Below are 21,452 nucleotides of genomic sequence, written 5' to 3'. Positions count from 1 at the left end.
TGCTCCAGAGTGTTCAAAAGGGGCCACTACAGATGCCCCTGGAGAAACTGCCTCACCAAATTTCCCAGTTTGGCATATGCAAGCAGGAGGGGGTGATGCTGTCTTGGAGCTAAGCACAATATAGCATTATAGTACAATGGGAATTGGGGCTGGGGGCACAGATGGGCATCCATAAGAGGAAATGGGTATGCCCCCTGCTCCAAACCAGAAGTCCCCTTTTTGGGTTGTGGAGAACTACTGAATGTGCTAGTATAAACTACTGCTCAGTGGCTGTTACACATTTCTTCCTCTGGCCATTCCACAGACCATTCTTTTAACCAGCCTGGAGCCTAATGTCCTCAAACACTATATCTGTGCTCTATCTAGCTCCTAAAGCAGCATCCCATTAACATGTGAACAGACCATCACCTGAGTATGGACAACATGCTCAACACTCTTCCTTACTTTTATTCCAAGCTGCTTTATCCAAACCATCCTCTTGACTTGATGGCACTAGAATTCTCTTTGTGCCACCTCCTGACACTGCTGGCAGAGATGCTTCGAGCCAGAGAAACTTCCTAGAATGTGTAAACCAAAAAAGAGGAAAACAGTCTTAGAAGGAGAACTTTTCAGCATGCTGATATCAGTGCAAATACACCACAGCCCCAATATCACCAAATTTCATCTTGTGAAACAACCCTCCATTTGAAAAGCAGAGCTAGGCAACATAAAGCAAAACACTAAAAGACAGTTTTTGAGACAGTATCAATACTTTTCATGGAATTTTTTAATTGAAATTGTCAATTTTTTCTTAAGTATAAATGTTATTTTCATTTTTAAATAATGTTGCTTTATTTTATGATATTTTATACATGTGGTGCTCAAAGCACATCTCATGGCCTGAGTCATCCACCCATGTTCTGGGAGCCCTGCAGCAAGTAATGTTGCCACTGCACCCTACCGCTACATTTTTGGACCAATAAAGTGCCCCATAGGGTAAATGTCAAGAACCTATGCGCTGGATCAGGCTGGCATTCAGGTTCAGCCCTGACATATATGCCAGGACCTGGCCCAATAAGTTGGTTCTCAGCCCCAGACATGGTACATGGAACTGGATCCAGCACATGGGCCTGGGACCACGCACCAGATCCAACCTGCAGACTGCCTGCACAGCATTCATCTGGCCTTGGTCCTTGAAAGGTTGAACAGCACTGTTATATACTCCATTTTCAAACTTTCTTCCCTTTGGACAAAGTGAAACCAAAATAATTTTAAGCAAAACTCTTTTCACTTTTAACTTAAAATATTCCTGAAAAGATATTTCAAATGAATTGTGTTCTTTTCTATTATTTTTTGGTAGCAAAATTAAATATTTTCACCAGCTTTACTGAAGAGCTTATCTGTGTAGCAGCATGAGACTGGGTTATAACACAGATGTTTAAATCACTGATGCCACAGATCTCATCTGAAACAGATGTTGATCAAGAGGGCACTGATTTTAAATGGTATTGTGGAGATACCAAATGTATCTTCAGACTAAGTGTTTCTAAGACGAGATATTTCCCAAGATCAATTATAGAAGTATTGGCCTTTTGAACAACATACCACTGGAAAACCTGGACAAATTCCTGGACTACATGAAAACCTGTGTATCAGTTTTTCCACAGGCGACTGTTGGGGGGGCACGAGGTAGGCATGTGCCTTCCCTGAGATTGGCCTCTGACTCAGCTTCGCTCAGGATAGGGCAGGTTTTTGCCATGCAGGCCGGCAGCATGTTGGGGCGGAGGAGGCACTAAGCCACGGCACTGAAGTATAGGAGTGGATATGAGGCTTTTGGCCTGCCCCCGGGCCCACCCACAAATTGTATCCTCCCTCCCCACCCCAGGCTCAGGAGGCACCAGTCATCCCTAAGTTTTTCTCATCTGCAAACCAGAGAAAAATAATCCAGACCTTTCCTCCCTCTGGCTCTAATAAAAAAAATTGTTCAGCACATGGATGAATATGACTTTCTAGGGAGAAATCAACATGGCTTTGTCAATGGGAAATCATGCCTCATCAACCTACTAGGAGTTCTTTGAAGGGGTCAATAAGCAAGTATACTGGGGTGATCCAGTTGACATAGTATATCTGGACTTTGAAAACACCTTTGACAAGGTCCCCCATCAGAGGTTCTTAACTAAATTAGGTAGCCATGGGATTATAAGGAATGTCCATTCATGGACTAGGAATTGGCTCAAAGAGAGGAAAGCAAAGAGCGAGTATAAATGGTTAATTTTCAAGATAGAAAGAAGTAAACAGTGGGTCCCCAAAGGATCTGTGTTAGGACCAGTGCTGTTTAACATATTCATAAATGATCTGGAAAAGGGGATAAGTAGCAAGGTGGCCAAACTTGCCATAAATTAAGCAAGGTGGCAAAAACCAAGGCAGACTGCAAGGAACTACAGAAGAATCTGGCATGATTGAGTGAATGAGCAACTAAATGGCAGATAAGTGCAAAGTGATGCACTGGGACAAAACAAACTCAAATTATCCTACACTATGATGGGCTTTATATTAGCTGTTACCACACAGGAGAGAGATCCGGGAGTCATGTGGACAGTTCTATAAAAACATCAGCTCAATGTTCAACAGCCAGCAAAACAATAAGAATTATTAAGAAGGGAATTGTGAACAAAACAGAAAGTATCATTATTTCCCCTTAATAAATCCATGATCCATCCACAACTTGAATACTGGGCCCAGTTCTGGTCCCCACACCTCTAAAAGGATATTAAAAAACTAGAGAAATTACAGAGAAGGGCAACAAGAATGATTAGCAGTATGGACGGGCTTCCATATGAGACACTAAAGAGGCTAGGCCTATTCAGTTTAGAAAAGAGATGCTTGAGAGGGGACATGATAAGGGGTTACAAAATACTAAAAGGCAAAGAGGAAGTAAACAGGGATTTATTATTTACTAGCCAGCTGCCCGTCATGAATGATGAAGCATTTCAGGGAGAGCTTAATGCTCCCCACCACTCACACTTTGGGGCCGGCCATGCAAACCAGGGGCAGGCAATTCTTTTGGGAGGATGGCCATTTTTGGCAAGCTATCGAAGGCTGCGTGGGTAGCTCCCCACTTTGGCAAGTGCCCCTCCCCCCTGGTTGCCATCCTGTGACCAGAAGTCCCACCCCCTAACCCCTGACCTTTGCCACCAGAAGTCCCTCCCCTTGCCCCTTGAAGTACTCTGTTCAGCAAGGGGTTGTGCCATCTTGGAACCAAAAAGATACCACATGAAATTCCAAAAAGGAAACATATACAGCATTCATTAATCTGATTTCAAACAATATTTTTTTCCCGCTATACACGTGTTTGTGTAGTGCACATAGAGGGGATTGTACAATACCCTAAAATGAAGTTTTACTTTTGCATATTGTGGGGGATGGGTATAGGTTTGTAGGGGACTGTGGGTCTGTGTGGATATGTGGGATGTGGGTGAGTATGGGGTTTGTGTGGGGTTGTGTTGGGGGAGGGTGCCTGGCCTGTGTGACAGGGTATAGATGGTGGGGTCTGCATGTATGGTAGTGTGAGGGGAGTGTGGGTGCATTTGTGGGGTGTGTGTGTGGGAATAATCGTATGAACACACACACCCACTATCCTATGAACACACACACCCACTCAGCCCCTGACCCCACAACAACACCCACTCACCCACTCTGCCCCTGGCCTCACAACCACACCCACCATCCCACTCTGCTGCCTGCTGCACACCCACACCCATCCACCCACCCAGACAGCCTCTGGCTGCCCACCCACCCTCCCACTCTGCCCCTGGCTCCGCAACCACACCCACACACTCTGCCCCTGGGTCCACAACCACACCCAACCACTCTGCCCCTGGCAGCACACCCACACCCACCCACCCACTCTGGCCCTGGCTCCACACACAAGACACACCCACACCACACCAGACACACACACACCCTACTGGTGGCTCCGTGCTCCCTGCTCCTGCAATGCAGCCAGGCCACGTGGCACCAACAGTGCTACCAGGCAGGGAGTGCAATTGCTGGGGGTGGGGTAGAGCGCAGTGGCCTGCTCAGTCCTGCTGAGGCTCCCCCTGGGTCCTACTGCCCCTGTCTCCTATCAGCTTTGACAGGAGCCATGGTAAGTAAATACACTTTTAAAGCCAAAGGGCTCCCTCCACCTCCAGCTTCCTGCCTGAGAGTGGGGGGGCCATTCAGCCAATTGCCATTCACCTTCTCCAGGGCACATGTGTAGTTGGCACCCAGCATTACTGACAGATAGAGGGCAGTACTAAGCCTTTTATTATATTAGAATTGTCTTTCACAATATAAGAACTAGAGGTCAAAAAATGAAACTAGTAGGTAGTAAGTTTAAAACTAACAATAGGAAGTTCTTTTGCACACAGCGTGTTCTTAAAGGTTTAAATTCATTGCAACCAAATGTTGTGGAAGCTGACTTTTTAGTCAGATTCAAAAAGGGATTGGACACATTCTTGGGGGGAAGGGGGCATCAGTAGCTACTGAGCACAGGAGTTAGGGACACAGCCTCTGAATCAAAATTTCCTAGACCTTAAACACTGGAGGCAGCAAATGAGAGAAGAACAGTAGGAAAAGGACCCTGATCATATCCAATTCACTCTCCCTTACTGCATCCACTCTCTGCCATTATGCAACACAGGATGCTGGGCAAGATGGACTTATGCTCTGACCCAGTAAGGCTAGGGACAGACATTCAAAAAGCCTTAGCCTAAATTGATGCAATCTTTGCAGGTTAATCTAACCTGGCTAGGCTAAATCAGTTTGTAACGGCGAAGACGTCCCAGGAAATGCTGCTCTATGCCTGCAGTGGCTTAGGCTAGAAACTAAGGGGTGCTAGAGCAGCCCTCCCATCTTTTCCAAAATGCTCAGCTGAGGGGGGGCATGGCCAGGACCTGGCAGGATGCTCTGATTAGGAAGCCCCTGCCCCCCACCGCCCCACCCAGCAGGGAATTGATAACACAGTGTTTATCACCCCGAAATTGGTGTTCATCAGCCCATTAAGAAAACAACAGAGGGACATTACCAGCTACTTGCTGATTCAACCTTTGTCCCATCTCCAACAGCAGGGACCATAGCCAGTATGTGGTCTGCTAGCCAATGCTGAGATGTCTGTATAAGGCAGAAGGGAGGGGAGGGCAAGGGAGGGGTGCAGAGGGGAGGGGAGGGGAGGGGGGAGCAAGGGGAAGCAAAGCAAATGCCTGCAGTCTCTGCCAGGTTCCAACCAGGGAGCAGAGGGGAGGGGAGGGGCCAGCTCTGCTGTGGAGAAGATGCCCTGTGCAGTCCAGAGAGCATGCCGGGATGCTGGGGGACTTTCATTTAACTTAAACCAGCAAGGGGTCTGGGACAGACATTGAATAAACCGGTTTGACCCAAATCAGTTAAGTCTGATGCTATATTCAACCAGGTTTATCTCAAACCAGCTTCAGCCATTTTCAAACTGGCTTATGTGCACTGAACATCTGTTCTGTTACAGGTTTAAAGCAATTTCTGGCACTTAAACCAGTTTATGTGTAATGTCTTTCCCTAGCCCTCATGGCAATTATTATGTTTTTATATTCCTTAATTACCAGTAACTAACACTTGTAGGATGCTTTAGTCCATTGTTTGAAGGCACTATGAAAATGTACAGAACTGTCCTACTTCGGCAAATCACTTAAGCACATGTGTGACACTTCAAAGACATTAGTGGTCCCAGCCGAGACTTAAAGCACAAGATTAAGTATTTTGCTGAACTGAATCTCAAATTCCCTAGTATTAAGTAAAGAAATAAATCAACGTCCTTGTGTAGCAAAACACCAACAAACCACTCAAAGTCTCTTAAATGCACATCCCATACCTGAGTACATCTGGCTCAATTGACTGTGATGCAAGCTTCTCAAAAATTCTAATGAATGGAAGGTGTAATGGGTTGCGGTCATTGATCAGGGCTTCCTGACAAGAGTTTATGATAGCGCTCAGCAAGCTGGACCCACACATCACTTGGCGGCTTTTCTCTGACTTCACCAGAGACTGAATGTGATCTGCCACAGCACACTGGATCTCCTGAGAGAGCTGAAAGAAAAAGGGCTGAGGTTAGCATCTGTGACTGATTTGGCATGCTGATGGATTTTTTACTGCACAGTAAATAATGGGGATCTAAGGCTACATCTCCCCTGCTTCCTGGTGCTCACAAGACTGCTTGTTCCACATACCTAGTTCTATTCTGCATATGCAGAACTCAGATAGGAAGTAGTAAAGCTGCCCTCAGGGCACACATGGCCTTTGCTCTCAAGCAACCTAAAGAGACAGCTCAAGAACAGTATCCAGAGACATCCCCAGTTTGACCCAAATCAGTTAAGGCAGACATTCCCTGCTCATTTCCAGACAAGTATGGAGAGGGAGCAAGCAGGCAAGGTGCAGTCTCAAGAGCACTGGGGAAGCAGTACAGACACACCCAAAGGGAATACAGTGTTCTACTCAAGGGGAGCAGCTTTCATGATTGAGGTCCACACCACTTACAATTTGATCAATGGGTTGAAGTGCAAATCAGTGGCTGTTCCATAAAAAACTGCATCAAAACCACTCATGTAGGTTCCTGGCTTTGTCACAGAACCTTCACCTTATTGAGGAAGTGCACAGCCCCACTAGGGGTAACGCCTTGCTGGACGTGGTTCTGGCCATGGGGGATGACCTGGTAAGGGAACTGCAGGTCCTTGACCACCTGGGCAATAGCAGTCATCACCTGCTGGATTTCATTATTCAACACAGGGCATCAAGGGCTCACACCAAGGCTATAGCCCTTGACTTCAGAAGGGCCAACTTCAATGAGATTAGGAGATTAGTGGTAGAGGCACTGAGGGCCCAGAAGGTAGAGGAGATGGGAGTCCATGAGGGATGGTCATACCTTAAGGGGGCGATCCTCCAGGCACAAAGGATATCAGTCCCTGAGAGAAGCAAGGGGGGTAAGAGTGCTCAGAAACCTCCTTGGCTCAGCAACAGCATTCAGGAATGCCTGAAGACTAAAAGCAGGGCATACAACCAGCGGAAAGAAGGAGCTATCACCAAGGACGAGTACTCCTCCTCGGCCCGTGAGTGTAGGAGGGCTATTAGGAAGGCCAAGGCAGAGATGGAACACAAGCTAGCATCCAGGATTAAGGACAGCAACAAGTCCTTTTTCAAGTACACTGCGAGCAAGAAGAGGGCACCAGGCAATATAGGGCCCCTGCAAGAGACAAATGGTAATCTTGTGGCTATGCCAGACAAGAAAGCTGATATTTCTCACCCCGCAAAGGTAGGGACAATCTTGAGGATAGCCCTGTCAGGCCTTCAGTCCATGCAGATGTAGTTAGGGATCTTCTGGAAGGACTAGACATTTTTAAATCTGGAGGTCCCGATGCCCTCCACCCCAGGGTGTTGAGGAAGATGGCAAGGGTCATCCCAGAGCCCTTGGCCCAGCTATATGAGCATTCGTGGTCACCTGGCCAGGTGCCAGGGGATTGGAAACTGGCTAATGTGGTCCCAATTTTCAAGAATGGAAGGAAGGAGGACCCAAGCAACGACAGGCCTGTAAGCCTCACCTTGGCGCTCAGGAAGATCTTGGAGAGAATCATCAAGGAGCACATCTGTGGGGGCCAGCAGGGGAAATCGTGCTCAGGGGCAACCAGCATGGGTTCATTAAAGGCAGGTCCTGCCTGACCAACCTAATTGCCTTTTATGACCAGGTAACTAAATCCTTGATTGATGGTGTCGCCATGGATGTAGTCTTTCTGGACTTTAAGAAGGCCTTTGACACTGTCTCTTACCCCATCCTCACCTATAAATTAAGCGACTGTGGCATTGATGCCTGCACAGTTGGATGGGTAAAAAATTGGCTGGTGGGACGCACCCGGACAGTAGTAGTGGACAGGTTGTACTCAAACTGGTAAGCAGTGGGGTACCCCAGGGCCTGGTCCTCAGGCCCGCACTGTTTAATATCTTCATCAGCGACTTGGATGAGGGGGTGGAAAGCACACTGTCCAAGTTTCATAGTTTCTAGGGTTAGAAGGGACCTGAGCAGATCATCTACTGCGACCCCCTGCCATGGCAGGAAAGAGTACTGGGGTCAAACGACCCCAGCAAGGTATTCATCTAACCTCCGCTTAAAGACCCCCAGGGTAGGAGCCAGCACCACTTCACTTGGAAGTTGGTTCCAGATCCTAGCCACCCTGACCATGAAGTAGCGCCTCCTGATATCTAGCCTAAATCTACCCACTACCAGCTTGTGGCCATTATTCCTGGTCACTCCTGGCAGTGATCGGGGGAATAGGGACTTCCCCAGTGTCTGCTGATCCCCCCTGACTAGTTTGCAACAGGCCATTAGATCCCCCCTCAGCCTTCTCTTGCGGAGGCTGAACAGGTTCAGGTCCTGGAGCCTCTCCTCATAAGGCCTGCCCTGCTGCCCCCTGATCATACGAGTGGCCCTCCTCTGGACCGTCTCCACGTTGTCCACATCCCTCTTGAAGTGCGGCGCCCAGAACTGGACGCAGTACTCCAGCTGCGGCCTGACCAATGTCGTGTAGAGAGGGAGGATTACCTCCTTGGACCTGCTCGAGATGCATCTGTGGATGCATGACAAGGTACAGTTGGCCTTCCTGACTGCATCCCCACACTGCCAGCCCATGTTCATCTTGGAGTCAATGATGACTCTAAGATCCTTTTCTGCCTCTGTACTGACAAGAAGGGAGTTCCCCAACCTGTAGGTATGATGCCAGTTTTCCTCCCCAGGTGCATCACCTTGCGCTTGTCAGTGTTGAATCCCATCCTGTTCTCATCCTCCCACCCTTGTAACCTGTCTAGGTCCGATTGCAGCCTATTGCTCCCTTCTAGTGTGCCCACATCCCCCCACATCTTAGTGTCATCAGCAAATTTGAACAGGGTGCTTTTTACCCCCTCCTCCAAGTCACTGATGAAGATGTTGAACAGTGCAGGCCCGAGGACCGAGCCCTGCAGAACCCCACTGCCCACATCCCTCCAGGCTGAAAATGACCTGGTACACTACCACTCTCTGGATGTGGCCCTCCAACCAGTTGGCGACCCAATTGACTGTGTGGGTGTTGACACCACAGTCCCCCAGTTTCTTAATGAGAACAGGGTGAGAGACAGTGTCGAAGGCCTTCCAAAAGTCCAGGAAGACTACGTCCACTGCTACCCCTGCATCTAATGATTTGGTGATCTGATCATAGAAGGCCACCAGGTTGATCTGACAGGACCTGACACTGATGAACCCGTGTTGGTTGGCCGTAAGCATGAAACCCCTGCTGGCCCCTCATGGATGTGTGCCAGCATAAGTTTCTCGAACAGCTTGCCTAGGATCGAAGTAAGACTAACTGGCCTATACTTTCCTGGGTCCTCCTTCTTCCCCTTTATGAAGATGGGAACCACACTGGCCCTCTTTCAGTCCTCTGGCACCACTCCAGAGCACCACGAGTCCTCGTAAAGCTGTGCCAGGGGTCCTGCAACGACCTCAACCAATTTCTTTAGTACTCTAGGGTGGAGATCGTCCGGACCAGCTGAATTGAATACGTCCAGTCCCTCCAGAAGCTCCCTAACTAGTTCCTCACTAACCCTTGGCCTAGGTACGCTTCCCCTGCAGCCTGAGTGAGGCCCAGTGGGAGGGTGGCTGTTCCAGTCCCTGCTTAGGAAGATGGAGGCAAAGAAATCATTAAATATGTTGGCTTTGTTGTCTGGTGTGACGACCAAATTTCCTAACATGTCCTGCAGGGGCCCCACATTACCCGGAACCTTCTTTTTACCCCTTATGTATTTAAAGAAGGACTTCTTATTGTCCTTAATCCGGGAAGCTAGTCCCAATTCCATCTCTATCTTGGCCTTCCTGACTGCCCCCCTACTTCCCCAAGCAACTGCAGTATAGTCATCCCTGGTGATGTCCCCTCCTTTCCACTGGGTGTACGCCTCCCTTTTAGCTAGGGGACATTCCCGGATGCTTTTGGTGAGCCATGGGGGCTTGTGTGCCCTCCTGCTCCCTTTGATCCTTGTTGGGATTACCTTCCTTTGGGTTTAGAGGATCATCTCCTTGAGGAACGACCACTCTCCTTGGACACCGGACACCCCTCCCCTCTGGGACCTCAGTGCTTCCCTGACTATTCTCCTTAGCTCATTGAAGTTTGCCCTCCTGAAATCTAGGGCTCATGACACTAAGATGTGGGGTGAGGTGGACACACTTGAAGGGAGAGAGAGGTTCTAAATAGATTTAGACAGACTACAAAAGTGGGCAGATGAGAATAGGATGGGGTTCAACATAGACAAATGCAGGGTGCTACACCTTGGGAGAAGGAATCCACAGCATATATACAGGCTGGGGAGTTCGCCTCTTGAAAGCAGAGAGATGGAAAGGGATCTTGGAGTCATTATTGACTCCAAGATGAACATGAGCTGCCAGTGCCAGACTGCAGCCAGCAAGGCCAGCCATACCTTGTCATGCATCCAAAGGTGCATCTCAAGGCAGTCCAAAGAGATGATACTCCCCCTCTATGCAACTTTGGTCAGGCTGTAGTTGGAGTACTGTGTCCAGTACCGGGCACTGCACTTCAAGAGGGATGTGGCCAGCCTGGAGAGGGTTCAGAGAAGGGCCACCCACTTGGTGAGAGGGCAGCAGGACAGGCCCTATGAGGAGAGACAGAGGGACCTGAACCTGTTTAGCCTCAGCAAGAGGAGGCTGAGGGGGGACCTGGTGGCTGCCTACAAACTCATAAGGGGAGATCAACAGCAAATAGGTAGAGCTCTTTTCTCCCTAGCACCACCTGGGGTGATGAGGAACAATGGCAATAAGCTGATGGGGAACAGGTTTAGGCTAGAAATCAGAAGGCAGTTTTTTACAGTTAGGGTGGCCAAAATCTGGAACCAACTTCCCAGGGAAGTGGTCCTCGCCCCTATCTTGGGCAAATTCAAGAGGAGGTTGGATGATCACCTGTCTGGGGTCTTGTGAACCCAGCATTCAGTCCTGCCTGAGGCAGGGGGTCAGGCTAGATGATCTGTTCAGGTCCCTCCTGACCCTAGCTACTATGAAACTATGAAAACAGTTCATATCTCCTCATGTCTAACCTCTAGGTTATTCCGTTCAAGTTTTTTTGTTGCACCACTAGGGTTGTGAAGGAGACAAGGGGAGCTGTCAATTTCCCTTGTAGAAGAAGGGAATATCACCACGCAGCCATTGGTCCAACCAAGTAGAGTACTGAAGACTATGTTGAACTTTAAGCATGCAAAGAGTCACCACTGACTTGGACAAATTGATTGTTTTAGTAAATTAAGTCCAGGATCTACCAAAATGCTGAAGCACATGCTTAATTTTAAGCACCTGCTTAAGTGCTTTGCTGGACTGAGACCTTAATTCATTGTTGCTTTTAAAGCACTTTTTTAATTGAACTTGCATTGATTTTTTAAAGCAATTTTTATGCCAGCCAGAGAAGTAGCAGGGCCTGAAGATTTAACTGGGCTTTGTGCAAGGGTAGCTGTACCTAGTATACACCAATATACATCTTTGTAAGAAAATTGTTTGGACAAGTAAACTATATTGGGCAGGGGGCTGGACCCAATGATCTCATGAGGTCCCTTCCAGCCCTAATGTCTATGAAATATTGTTCAAGGAAATACTTAACATAAATGTTGGTTAGCAAAGAATAACGGGTATGTCTTACGGCATCACACATGAAGAAATCTGGGTTTGATCTTGTGGTCTAAATCAGAAGTAACATTACTGGATTCAGAGTGCAAGGACATAGGAAAGACAAGACTCATACCCAGAGGTATAGGGAGCTCCTTCAGTGCCTGGGGCGGAGGTACATGTGGGGAGGAATTATGCTGATCAGTGAAGCGGGTGGGGAGAGGGGGGAGAAAGTTTTACCTGCCTGGCTCTCCTCTCCCAGGTGGCAGCTGCTATTGCTACAGCTGTGGCTGTTGTAGCATGAGCTTGGGCTGCTGCTGCTGCTGCTGCCGCAGGTGGACAGGCAGCAGCGCAGGCTCCCAGGGGTTGTCCTATGGCAAAACCTCCACAAGGGCATCATTCCACCCTCCGCCCTCCCAGATACACTACTGGGGGTGGGGCTATGCCTCTTAAAGACTCTTGGTTGGAAGAAGGCCATGCTGTTCCCACCTCTAAATCAGCGCTTGAGCCTGGGGCTTTGCTTGCCCACTCTAACTTACTCTGTTGTTCAGACTCTTTATGGTGTACACCAAGTTTAGAAGAACCTGAGACTTACATTTTTCATGTCTGATACCCGTAATCAAGGACATATTTACAAAGAGGTCAGCATCCAGATTTTCCCATTTCCACTTATCACAAGATTAAACAGTTCAAAATGTGGCCTTAAGAGTTCTCAGGAAATGTTTGCCCTAAATCTCAATTGCTATTCTTTTCATATTACACAAGCAGAAGTGTATACTCTTCCACTACCCTTATTGCAGATTACAAGTATGATTCTCCTAAAAGAAGCTTCACTGACCTGCAGAAATAAATAGCTAGTTTTTAACGCTTCCTCAATTTTAATTCTATTATTTTATTCACTTCTACTGGATGCAAAATACATTGAAAAGCTGTGAAAAGTTTAAAAAATAAAAGTGAAAACTACAGATCCTGAGTAAGTGAAATGACAGATTTACTCCAAAATAAATCTAATGTGACCATAATGGAGTACAAAAAATTGATTGTTCTCATTATCGTAGCAGCTCTGTCAATAACAATATTGCCTTGTTTTGAATAAAATGTGATGTTTTCAGGAATATTAGTTCCAGTAAAATGGTTTTTTAGTGAAAATATTAATGGTGGCAGGAAACCAGTCTATGTTTCCCCATATATATGGATTGATTTTCATAACACATATTACTTGCACCATGAGTCAGGATACTGGAGGTTCAATTAGAATACAGAAAGGTTTGCAGTTGTGCATCAGATTAGTGTCTAAGGTCAAAATGTCACCTAGCAATTTGCCCAACATTCTTAAGTAGTTCCCAGCTTCCTCCAATTTGTTTGCTGAATATATATCACGGTAATTCCCCTTCCATATGAGAGAAGGGGAGCACGTCAAATAATCTGCAGTGTAGATTCATTTTAATCAGGTGCAATTCTCTCCCCTGTGAGATAGCCATAGTTCCATATGTTATTCTAAAATACAAAATAATAAATGAATCCCACAGCACCTTCCATTCAAAAATCTCAGTTTTTATTCATTAATTTAACTTTTCCCCACCTCCCTGATGTAGGTACCATTTTTTCATAGCAGTGGAAAAGCCAACACAGAGAGAGTAACATTTTCAAAAGCTCTAAGTGACTTAGGAATACAACTCTCATTTTCAAAAGCAAGTTGGGTAGTTAGGAGCCTAAATTCCATGTTCTTGTAAGATCCTAGGTCACTCGTGTAAATGTGAATTAGGCTCCTTAGTCACCTGAATGCTTTTGGAAATTGTGTCCAGAATAAATCAACAATAGAGTAACTTCTGAGGTAACTGGAAATGGCCAGCCCTTAGTCCCTTCTTATTCAGTGGCATTAATGAGTAAAAACTGCACAGGTGAGGGTTTGCAGAACTGGGCCATATAATATACTCCAATATAAACAAAGCTCTTGTGTTTCTAGTGTCCATTTCTCTTTGGAATGAAAACTCGAGGAGGAAAGTAGGTTTGATAAATTGCATATAGTACACTCATTCCAGCTACAGCTAATGAAGGCAGAGATGGCCTGTGTGACTGGAAGATGTAGGGAGCAGGAGTAGTGGACAGATCATTCTGAATGTGCCCTGCTTAAAAATACTTCCCCTTAACAGCCCCACACTGCCACTGTGACAGATAGGATACTGGGTTAGACAGACCTGCGGTCTGACACACTACAGCACTTTTTATATTCTTAGGAATCTTTTGAGGGAACTATCTAAACCAAGTTTTTCACATATGGTCTCTCTTTCCTGACCTATACAATTTTCAATAGTCAGAAAGTTCACAAGCAGTTCTGGAATGAGAAACAGCGTGGTTTGTGGTTTGTACTATAGCTACTGCATTGCTGGCCTCAGTATATAGAGCATCTCTGAGAAACAGTTGCTAGTATTTCACAGCTGCAAGAGAAACACCGAATAACAAATCAGGCATAACTCACTTTATGGTGGTTAGAGCCCTTTATTAGGAAGCAAAAATACAAGTTCAGCCCCACTTTGGGTGAGGGGAACTTATTGCTTCTTGAATAGATGCCTTAACTTGTAGGCCTTTGGGATACTTTACTTGCAGCTGGAATATATGTGCCTAGGTCATTCTATTGCACCTCAGGTGGAAACAAAAAATAAATTGTTCAAATAAGTTGAACTATTCACTTAGGCATATAAACAGCTCACCAAAACTCCCTAAGTAGCCCTTAGACCCAAATAATTGCCCACCCCTGATTCAGCCCTCAGTGTAAGCTATTAACCCCCGGGGAAATTTTAAGTCATTGAATTCCATTCTTATTCCCCAAGTCAACCTAACTGCAGATGCTTTTCATTTCTTGTCCCAAGTACTGTGAAGCATTGATAGGATCCCAGTGCAGACTTTTATGAAATATCATAGGCACAGCTGAAAGATAAGGTTTCTGCATAACTTACAGGGAGTCTCAGAAGAATTCCTTATTTGAGGACTTTTTTAAAAAGCAAAAACGTAGTCTGAGAGTTTGAAAAATTCCACATTTTTGTTAACAGTTTGAAGAGCAAGCTAAAAAGCACAGGGCTAAAAGGACAGACTATGTGACAGGCAAACAGAGAGGAGGAAGAGGCCTTGCTCTGCATATAACAGAGTGAAAACCTCCACTGCTGCTCCTTTGGTGAATAAATGAAGCTCATTTTCTGAGTCTGAATAATGGCATGGCATGCAGATAGACTGCAAGTTTTCTGTTCTCTTACAAGCAGGATACATCAGCAAAGAAAAGCCTATAATCACTATACTCTGAGATATGTCAGCTGGATCTCTCCATGGGGGCAATCTAATCGGTACAAATTCAGGGGGGAAATCTGGCTGCCACATCCCAGAACTAGCTACAGAGCATGCACCCTGAACCTCATATATCTAACAAGAACATGCTTCTGCTCAACTCTATCTCATGCATTTCTACCCTCAGTTTTAAGAAGTACATCTCTAAAAAAGGCATGGAGACCTGACCAGAGGTCCCTTGAGACCCACTTACAGCATATATTGCCATAATCTCAGGTATGTTGTGGTACTAACAAAAAATGGTTGTCGACAAAATTCTGTTTCACCTAGTGTACAACCCAAAGTGCAGCTTGTGACTAACTCTGAGTTATCCAACTGAAGCACAGGAGTGCCCCTCTCTGGACACATAATGTGTCCACTTCATACGGAGGACTAAGGTAACTTTGGTGATTCCCTGGAGGGCAATTTCTATTCTTATAAAAAACTCATTTAAAAAAATCACTCCTGCTCTTTAGTCAGGTAATTCAGTTGATCAACAGAAAAGTGAAAAATCTTACTTGGTAAGATTCAAACAGGTATTAAAACAACCAAATGACTCTCTCTTTAGTTCTCAATGCACCTGAAATGAGCAATTGAGCAAAAAATGTTGCTATAATACAAAATGTTTTCCTCCTGTTCCTATAGTGGGGTTGCACACAGTAGCCAGGCCTACACAAGATGCTTACTGCACAGTAGCTCGTTACTACTGCACAGTAGCCTCACCAGACACAAACCATGACACAGTGCTACTGAGCACTAGTAATAAGCTACTGTGCAGTATCGTTGGTTACTGTGCAGTCATTTAGTACTTGCCATGCAAGTGTGCCTATGCAAGTACTAAATGACTGCTCAGCAGCAACTGTGCAGTGGGCAGCTCATGTAAACATGCCCAGTATCTCAGACATGACCTATCAAAAGGGAAAAGTTAAAGGGGAATTATAACAAAGGGGCCAAATCCAGATTGATATGATAAATAATACTTATCAACCAGATTACTTGAATAATTTCCTGAATGGACCATGTCCTAATTTTTTAATGAAGTATACAGCTCATTCTTTTCTCTTCTTTATTCACTGAACAATTCCACAAACCAGATCATGAAAAGCATTTGGAATAGAAATGTCTCTCAATTTGCCCTGTAAAAAATTCTCATCGTAAGTGATATATGTCTTTATATTTCCAGTTCGCTAAAGATATGCCAGAATGCATGGTTTTGTGACATGATAAAAATTAGGGACTGAAGTGTGACATGAGTGAGAGGCAATATTCCAGGATATCATCAATTAAGCAGGAAATTCCAAAAGAAACAGCTTTTAAAAGTTGAAAACAAATAACCTATTGTGAATGCTCTTATCCACATTGCTTGGCTAGAGAGAACATGAACCCAGTTTATTCCAAATAAGTGTCAATTTTTTTCTCTTTTTTGTCACTGAAGATTTTGTATTTAAAGGAAGGAAATAAGCTTCGCACAAACATAGTCATTACAATGAATACAGTGATGGGAACATGCTTAGTTTGCAAAAGCTCTCCATTTCTGAAATCCCAGGAGCAATTCCCTATATATATATTTCTCTCTCTCTCTCACTTAAAGAATCAAACAGTACTTTTCCTTCATTTTGGTTTGGTTTTTTTATGAGGGCTTTTAGCAAATTTTCATATGTTGCATTTGACATCCAAGTGGTTTTTTTTTTATTGCATCTAGAAATGGGGGCAACATACAACCACAGATCTATTCTCATCTTCTTTTAATTGTCATTCTGAAGGAACAGGAGAAAAGCGTTGTGTCAAACTGAGTTTCCTCTCTAAATTGTTACCTATTACTGCCCTTACTACATTGACACATTCAGCGTTAGTTGAACACATCACTGCTTGGGTCTGAAAAAGGTCACTGAGAAGCAGCAAATCCTACAGGGAATGGATTTTATTTCCTTAGGTCAAAATCAGGATGCATTAGCTTTTACTAATGTCCACTAATGCTTCTGCACAAAGCAGCAGTTGCTGTTTTCTCTCTTCAGTAGAACTAAAAGACTTGTACAGTATACAGAGCTAAATTGACCCTGATGCTCTTCCAGAGAGAGAACTTCATGCACAGATGTGAGATGTTTTTACCTGGCATTAAGAGTAGTCCAATTCCCATTCATTGCTCACCCCTGCTATTGAAGAACATTCTATTTCATTCAAACTCAGGTCAAACTGCGCTGGTCCCAGAAGCCTTACCAGGAGACCAGGTAAGGCCAGGTAAAGCTGGCAGCTGGAGTATAGCTCCACCCGACTAGGCTTTGTTTTGGGTGGCGCACCCTTCCTCCACGTGCACTACCCCACTGTTTTTTGATGTGGGATTTTTTTTTGACCCCAGGATCTCCCAAGAAAACCACCCACACTGCAAAGTAGCAGCACAAGGAATGCCTACATATGCATTGTGTGGCACCGCAGAAGTGTCTGTGGCGCCACGTACTATACCGCATATCCGTGCTCATCTGGATGCAGTCCACTTTTTTACCCTTCCTGCCCCCATCTTTATGGCCCCTAGTGCTGCATATGGGTCTAAAAAGCATAGAAAGAAAAAAGACAACCTTGCCTGTTACACTCCTCGGTGCACTCTTGCATCAGTTGCAAGTTCAGCAAACCTAGAACAAAGAAGCTGGATTTTCCTGCCCCTTCCTGGCCACTTCACTACAAAGGCAAGCACAAAGGTTCCTTTCTTGTTTGAAAAGAGACTGAAGGGAGCATTCATATGGGCAAACAAATGCCAGATCCCTGTTGCCTTCTGCCCATGTACCAGAGGGATTTTTTATGTCTAGGAGTCCACAGTTGGAAGGCTCTATACAGAAAGTATTTGATACGCCTTCATCACAGCTATCAAATACCAATGTAATAAAGGGAAAGGAAAAACAGTATTTGTAACAAGTACACAGATTGGGAAAGAAAAATCCTCATTTTCTCTATGTGTTATTACTCAGTGAGGAAAACTACTCAACTCTCACTATCCCCTTTTGTACCAGACCATGAGTCTATTACGTAAAGTGAGTAGCTTCACACTCCACAAGTGGCCTCTTAATACTATTCAATATAAGAAAAGGTACCAAGCCAGTCCTTAGTCTCACTACTTGGTGCTGGCATCACAAACCTGACACAACCACAGAAGAGCAGATTTCAGTCTATTCTGTCTCACCCTCCTCCAAACAGAATCGGCAGCTAAGTTCTGGAGACCAAACCTTTACTGTGACCATGAAAAAGCAGCAAAAAGATTCCAGAGAGGCACAAGATTCCCAAAGCACTAACAGCTAGTCACATCTGCATGCTGAGCAAGGTGACCATCATAGAGGACATTCCAGTTTTCTGCTACTCGGCTTATAGGCGTCCGGTTTTGTATCAACGGAGGACAACCGGACTGTCCTCTATGATGGCCATCCTAATCCTAAGCAAACCTGGCCAAGACATCTGAGGGAATCTGCACTCACAGTATCTGCATTCGAGAATTAAACGTGAGATTATGAAGACACTAAATCACATCCCTTAGCAAGGTAGCACGTTCTGACGGACCCAGGCAGTAAATTAAGATCTCTGAGAAACAAAGGACCAGATTCTAGTCCACCTGTTAGGTGCATAGAAAGACTTATGCATCTAAATGCAATCCTATTCCATTTTGTTCCAGTTCATGAACACACATATCACATCTAATTTTGCAATGAACCATCATCTGACCCATAAGTCACAAAAAAACAGAAAAAGGAGAAGCCAACCCACCTTTTATATTAATCATTTTTCATGAGGTCAAGCAAAGTAGAATAGAGTAACACTTGAGCCCCTAAATCCACTTGCATGTTTAATAGGTATATTAGAATTTGGCCCAAGGTCTATCATCGGCTCTACTATTGATGGGACCTTTAACAAGTCACTTCTCTCTCTGATCCTATTTCTCCTCCCATGCTTTCTCTTGTCCATTTACACTATACTTTCTTCTGGGACAGGGGTGTTTCTTATCCATAGTAAGAGACAAATGATGCTTCTATCTCAGATGGGACCTCCAGTCACCGTGGCCAAATAAATATTGCTAATCATTTTTATCAAATGAGAAAGGAGTGAAGAAGAAAAAAAATAAAATAAAGATTAATAGATACAAATACATTACTGAGATAGATGGAATATGTGTCCCAGAACTTTATATTTTTAATAACACTGCCATCTACTGAAAGTCTGTGGGGTTTTTATTTTTCTCTGTCTCGTACAGCAGAGCCCTAGAGCCAACTTTGCTACAGCAAATTTCTTGATTGCTATTTCTCTCATCTAATTAACTGTTCTACTTGTTTTTCAGAAATTAATTACAGTCATTATCAAAATTTTAATAGATGCTGGCTTGGATTGCTACAAAGACTCAAGAAATGCCAGAAGTTAATTATGCTCCTGCCTTCCAGAGACGTAGATGAGGAGTTCTGATGTGATTGCAAATCTCCAGTTTATATGTTAATTTGTATCCAAATATTTTAGAAAAGGAAGAAGACATCATTTGAGTAATCTGCTTGTTCAGTCAGGGTGTGTCAAGGGAGTGTTTGACAACATAAAATTTATCCAAGAACATTCCTAGTTGCACTGAAGCTAAGGAAATCTTGAGACTGAAATGCTAAATTCCTATTGGTTGATGCACCAGTTTGTAACTGCTACAGACAGTCTGCGGGCTTGATTCTGCTCTGATGCACCATTTGACACTTATGTCACACCACTGGCTCCAGTGATTTACAACAACAGGGGAATCAAGAGCAGAACTAAGCCCCAGGACTGTAAACAGAAAATGCATCATGCACTACTCACAACATAGGAAAATTGTAGATGCTTGGGGCCAGGTAACAGCTGCTGTGTTGCAGATGGATAAACAGGAAGCACGAGACAGAATATCCCTTCCTTCCCAGACTCCTAGGAGTAAAAGGAGGAGGAGGACTGGCCAGCTCTCTCAGCAGTCTGTCTTACCCAAAGAGCGTATTTCTGGATCAAGAAGATCTGTAGTCCTTCCTGTACACTGACCAATAAGAACTGTTCTGGGTGGGAAAATGTCAAGTAAAAGCATAGGCAAACATTTCAGAAGTCACAAGTGATCATACTCCTTCCCTAATATCCCATGCCCATGCCTGTTCTCTGCAGCTATTAGTAAGCAAACAGAAGCACACGTGGGACAGTAGGGAAGAGCTTGGGGCAGGCGCTAGGAAGTCCGTTAATGTGCACATGGTTTGAACACAAAACTGTAGTGACAGCCTCTCTTTAAATATTTGCTTTACTAAAGAGCTAATTTAGCTTAATAAGAATAGAGTCTAATTATCAAGCAGTCAGTATACAACACAGGCATAATGTCTCTCAGGGTACTTGAAGAGGTGTCACCCTTTCTTTTACATCTCTTCAAAACACCCCCCCAAAGAGGTACCTGGAAAAAGGGATCCTTACACTCTAAAGCAGGGGTGGCCAACCTGTGGCTTCAGAGTCCAAACTTCCAACCTGAGTAATGTGCTCGCTGCTAGCAGCTGCGTGACGTGACGTGACAGCTATGGAAGCTGGTCACCGTGTGCTTGTGCAAAGAGTGAAGGAGACACATATTAATTTCTGAAGAGCTGCATGTGTCTCCAGAGCCGTGGGTTGGCTACCCCTGCTCTAAAGTCTTTAACAGCCCCCTCTCCCATTGTAGTATACAGTTAATGGCAGAAGGAATGGTATAACACAGTTTGCTGGATTTGGCCCTTTAAATTTTCTGAATTTAATATATTAACATTCTTTTGAAACAATGGCAGCAACAAATTCCAAGATGGACATTCCTTAGCAAGTAATGGCCCACTGTGCAAGGACTTGTGGCTTCCATCCCCACTAATAACATGAGTTACTATATAAGCTGCCATATTGCCTCATATATCACATGCACATTTTTCCCAAAAATCAGCCCTCCAAAATTGAGGTTCATGTCTTAAGTTTGGGCGGGGCCGTTTCTTCACTGGAATAGAAGCAGGAAAATGTTATGTCCGAAATGGCTGCCTGTTTCTCTCAGTAAGCAAACAAGAGGGCAAAGTTTGGTGTCAACCATTTCTCAGCTACTTCCAGCTCACTGACTAAGAGAATCAGGCAGCCATTCTGTGACACAGTCTATCCATTAAAAAGTCAGCTCCAGGCCATGACTCTGGAAGAAACTTTTTGTTACTACATTCTGCTTTCCAAAAACAAAGTGTACATGTTATTTGGGTGTATGTGCTATGCAAAGAAATGAGATATTTGTATCATGGTAGAACCTACTAAATGCCCTCCTCTTTATATTAGGCACCAAGAGCGCCTATACATGTGCATCGAGGCTGCTGGAGCATGGTAATTACCGATTGTCTTTATAATAATACAGACAAATACATATCTAATAAAATGAATAAATAAAAAGCATGAGTTCACACTGGGATTGTCAGGCCTCTTATTGAGTCTAAACTCTGAATATTGCTTACCAGACAGC

The 21,452-nt window shown here is 44.7% G+C and overlaps 1 protein-coding gene across 1 annotated transcript in view; it reads right to left on the bottom strand.

Annotated features, from left to right (window-relative positions):
- The window catches only part of WDFY4 (WDFY family member 4), a 291,265-nt gene that overhangs the window by 217,065 nt on the left and 52,748 nt on the right, over positions 1 to 21,452 (bottom strand). The window contains exons 13-14 of the mRNA XM_090058037.1: positions 5,861 to 6,075; positions 445 to 557 (exon numbers count right to left, since the gene is read on the bottom strand). Coding sequence (XP_089914163.1) covers positions 445 to 557; positions 5,861 to 6,075 — 328 coding nt within the window. The remainder of the gene's footprint in view (positions 1 to 444; positions 558 to 5,860; positions 6,076 to 21,452) is intronic.

The sequence above is a fragment of the Crocodylus siamensis genome, chromosome 7 (assembly GCF_052110815.1).
Source record: "Crocodylus siamensis isolate JL-2025a chromosome 7, ASM5211081v1, whole genome shotgun sequence".
Lineage (NCBI taxonomy): Eukaryota > Metazoa > Chordata > Crocodylia > Crocodylidae > Crocodylus > Crocodylus siamensis.
This window is presented reverse-complemented; position numbering and strand designations above follow the sequence as displayed.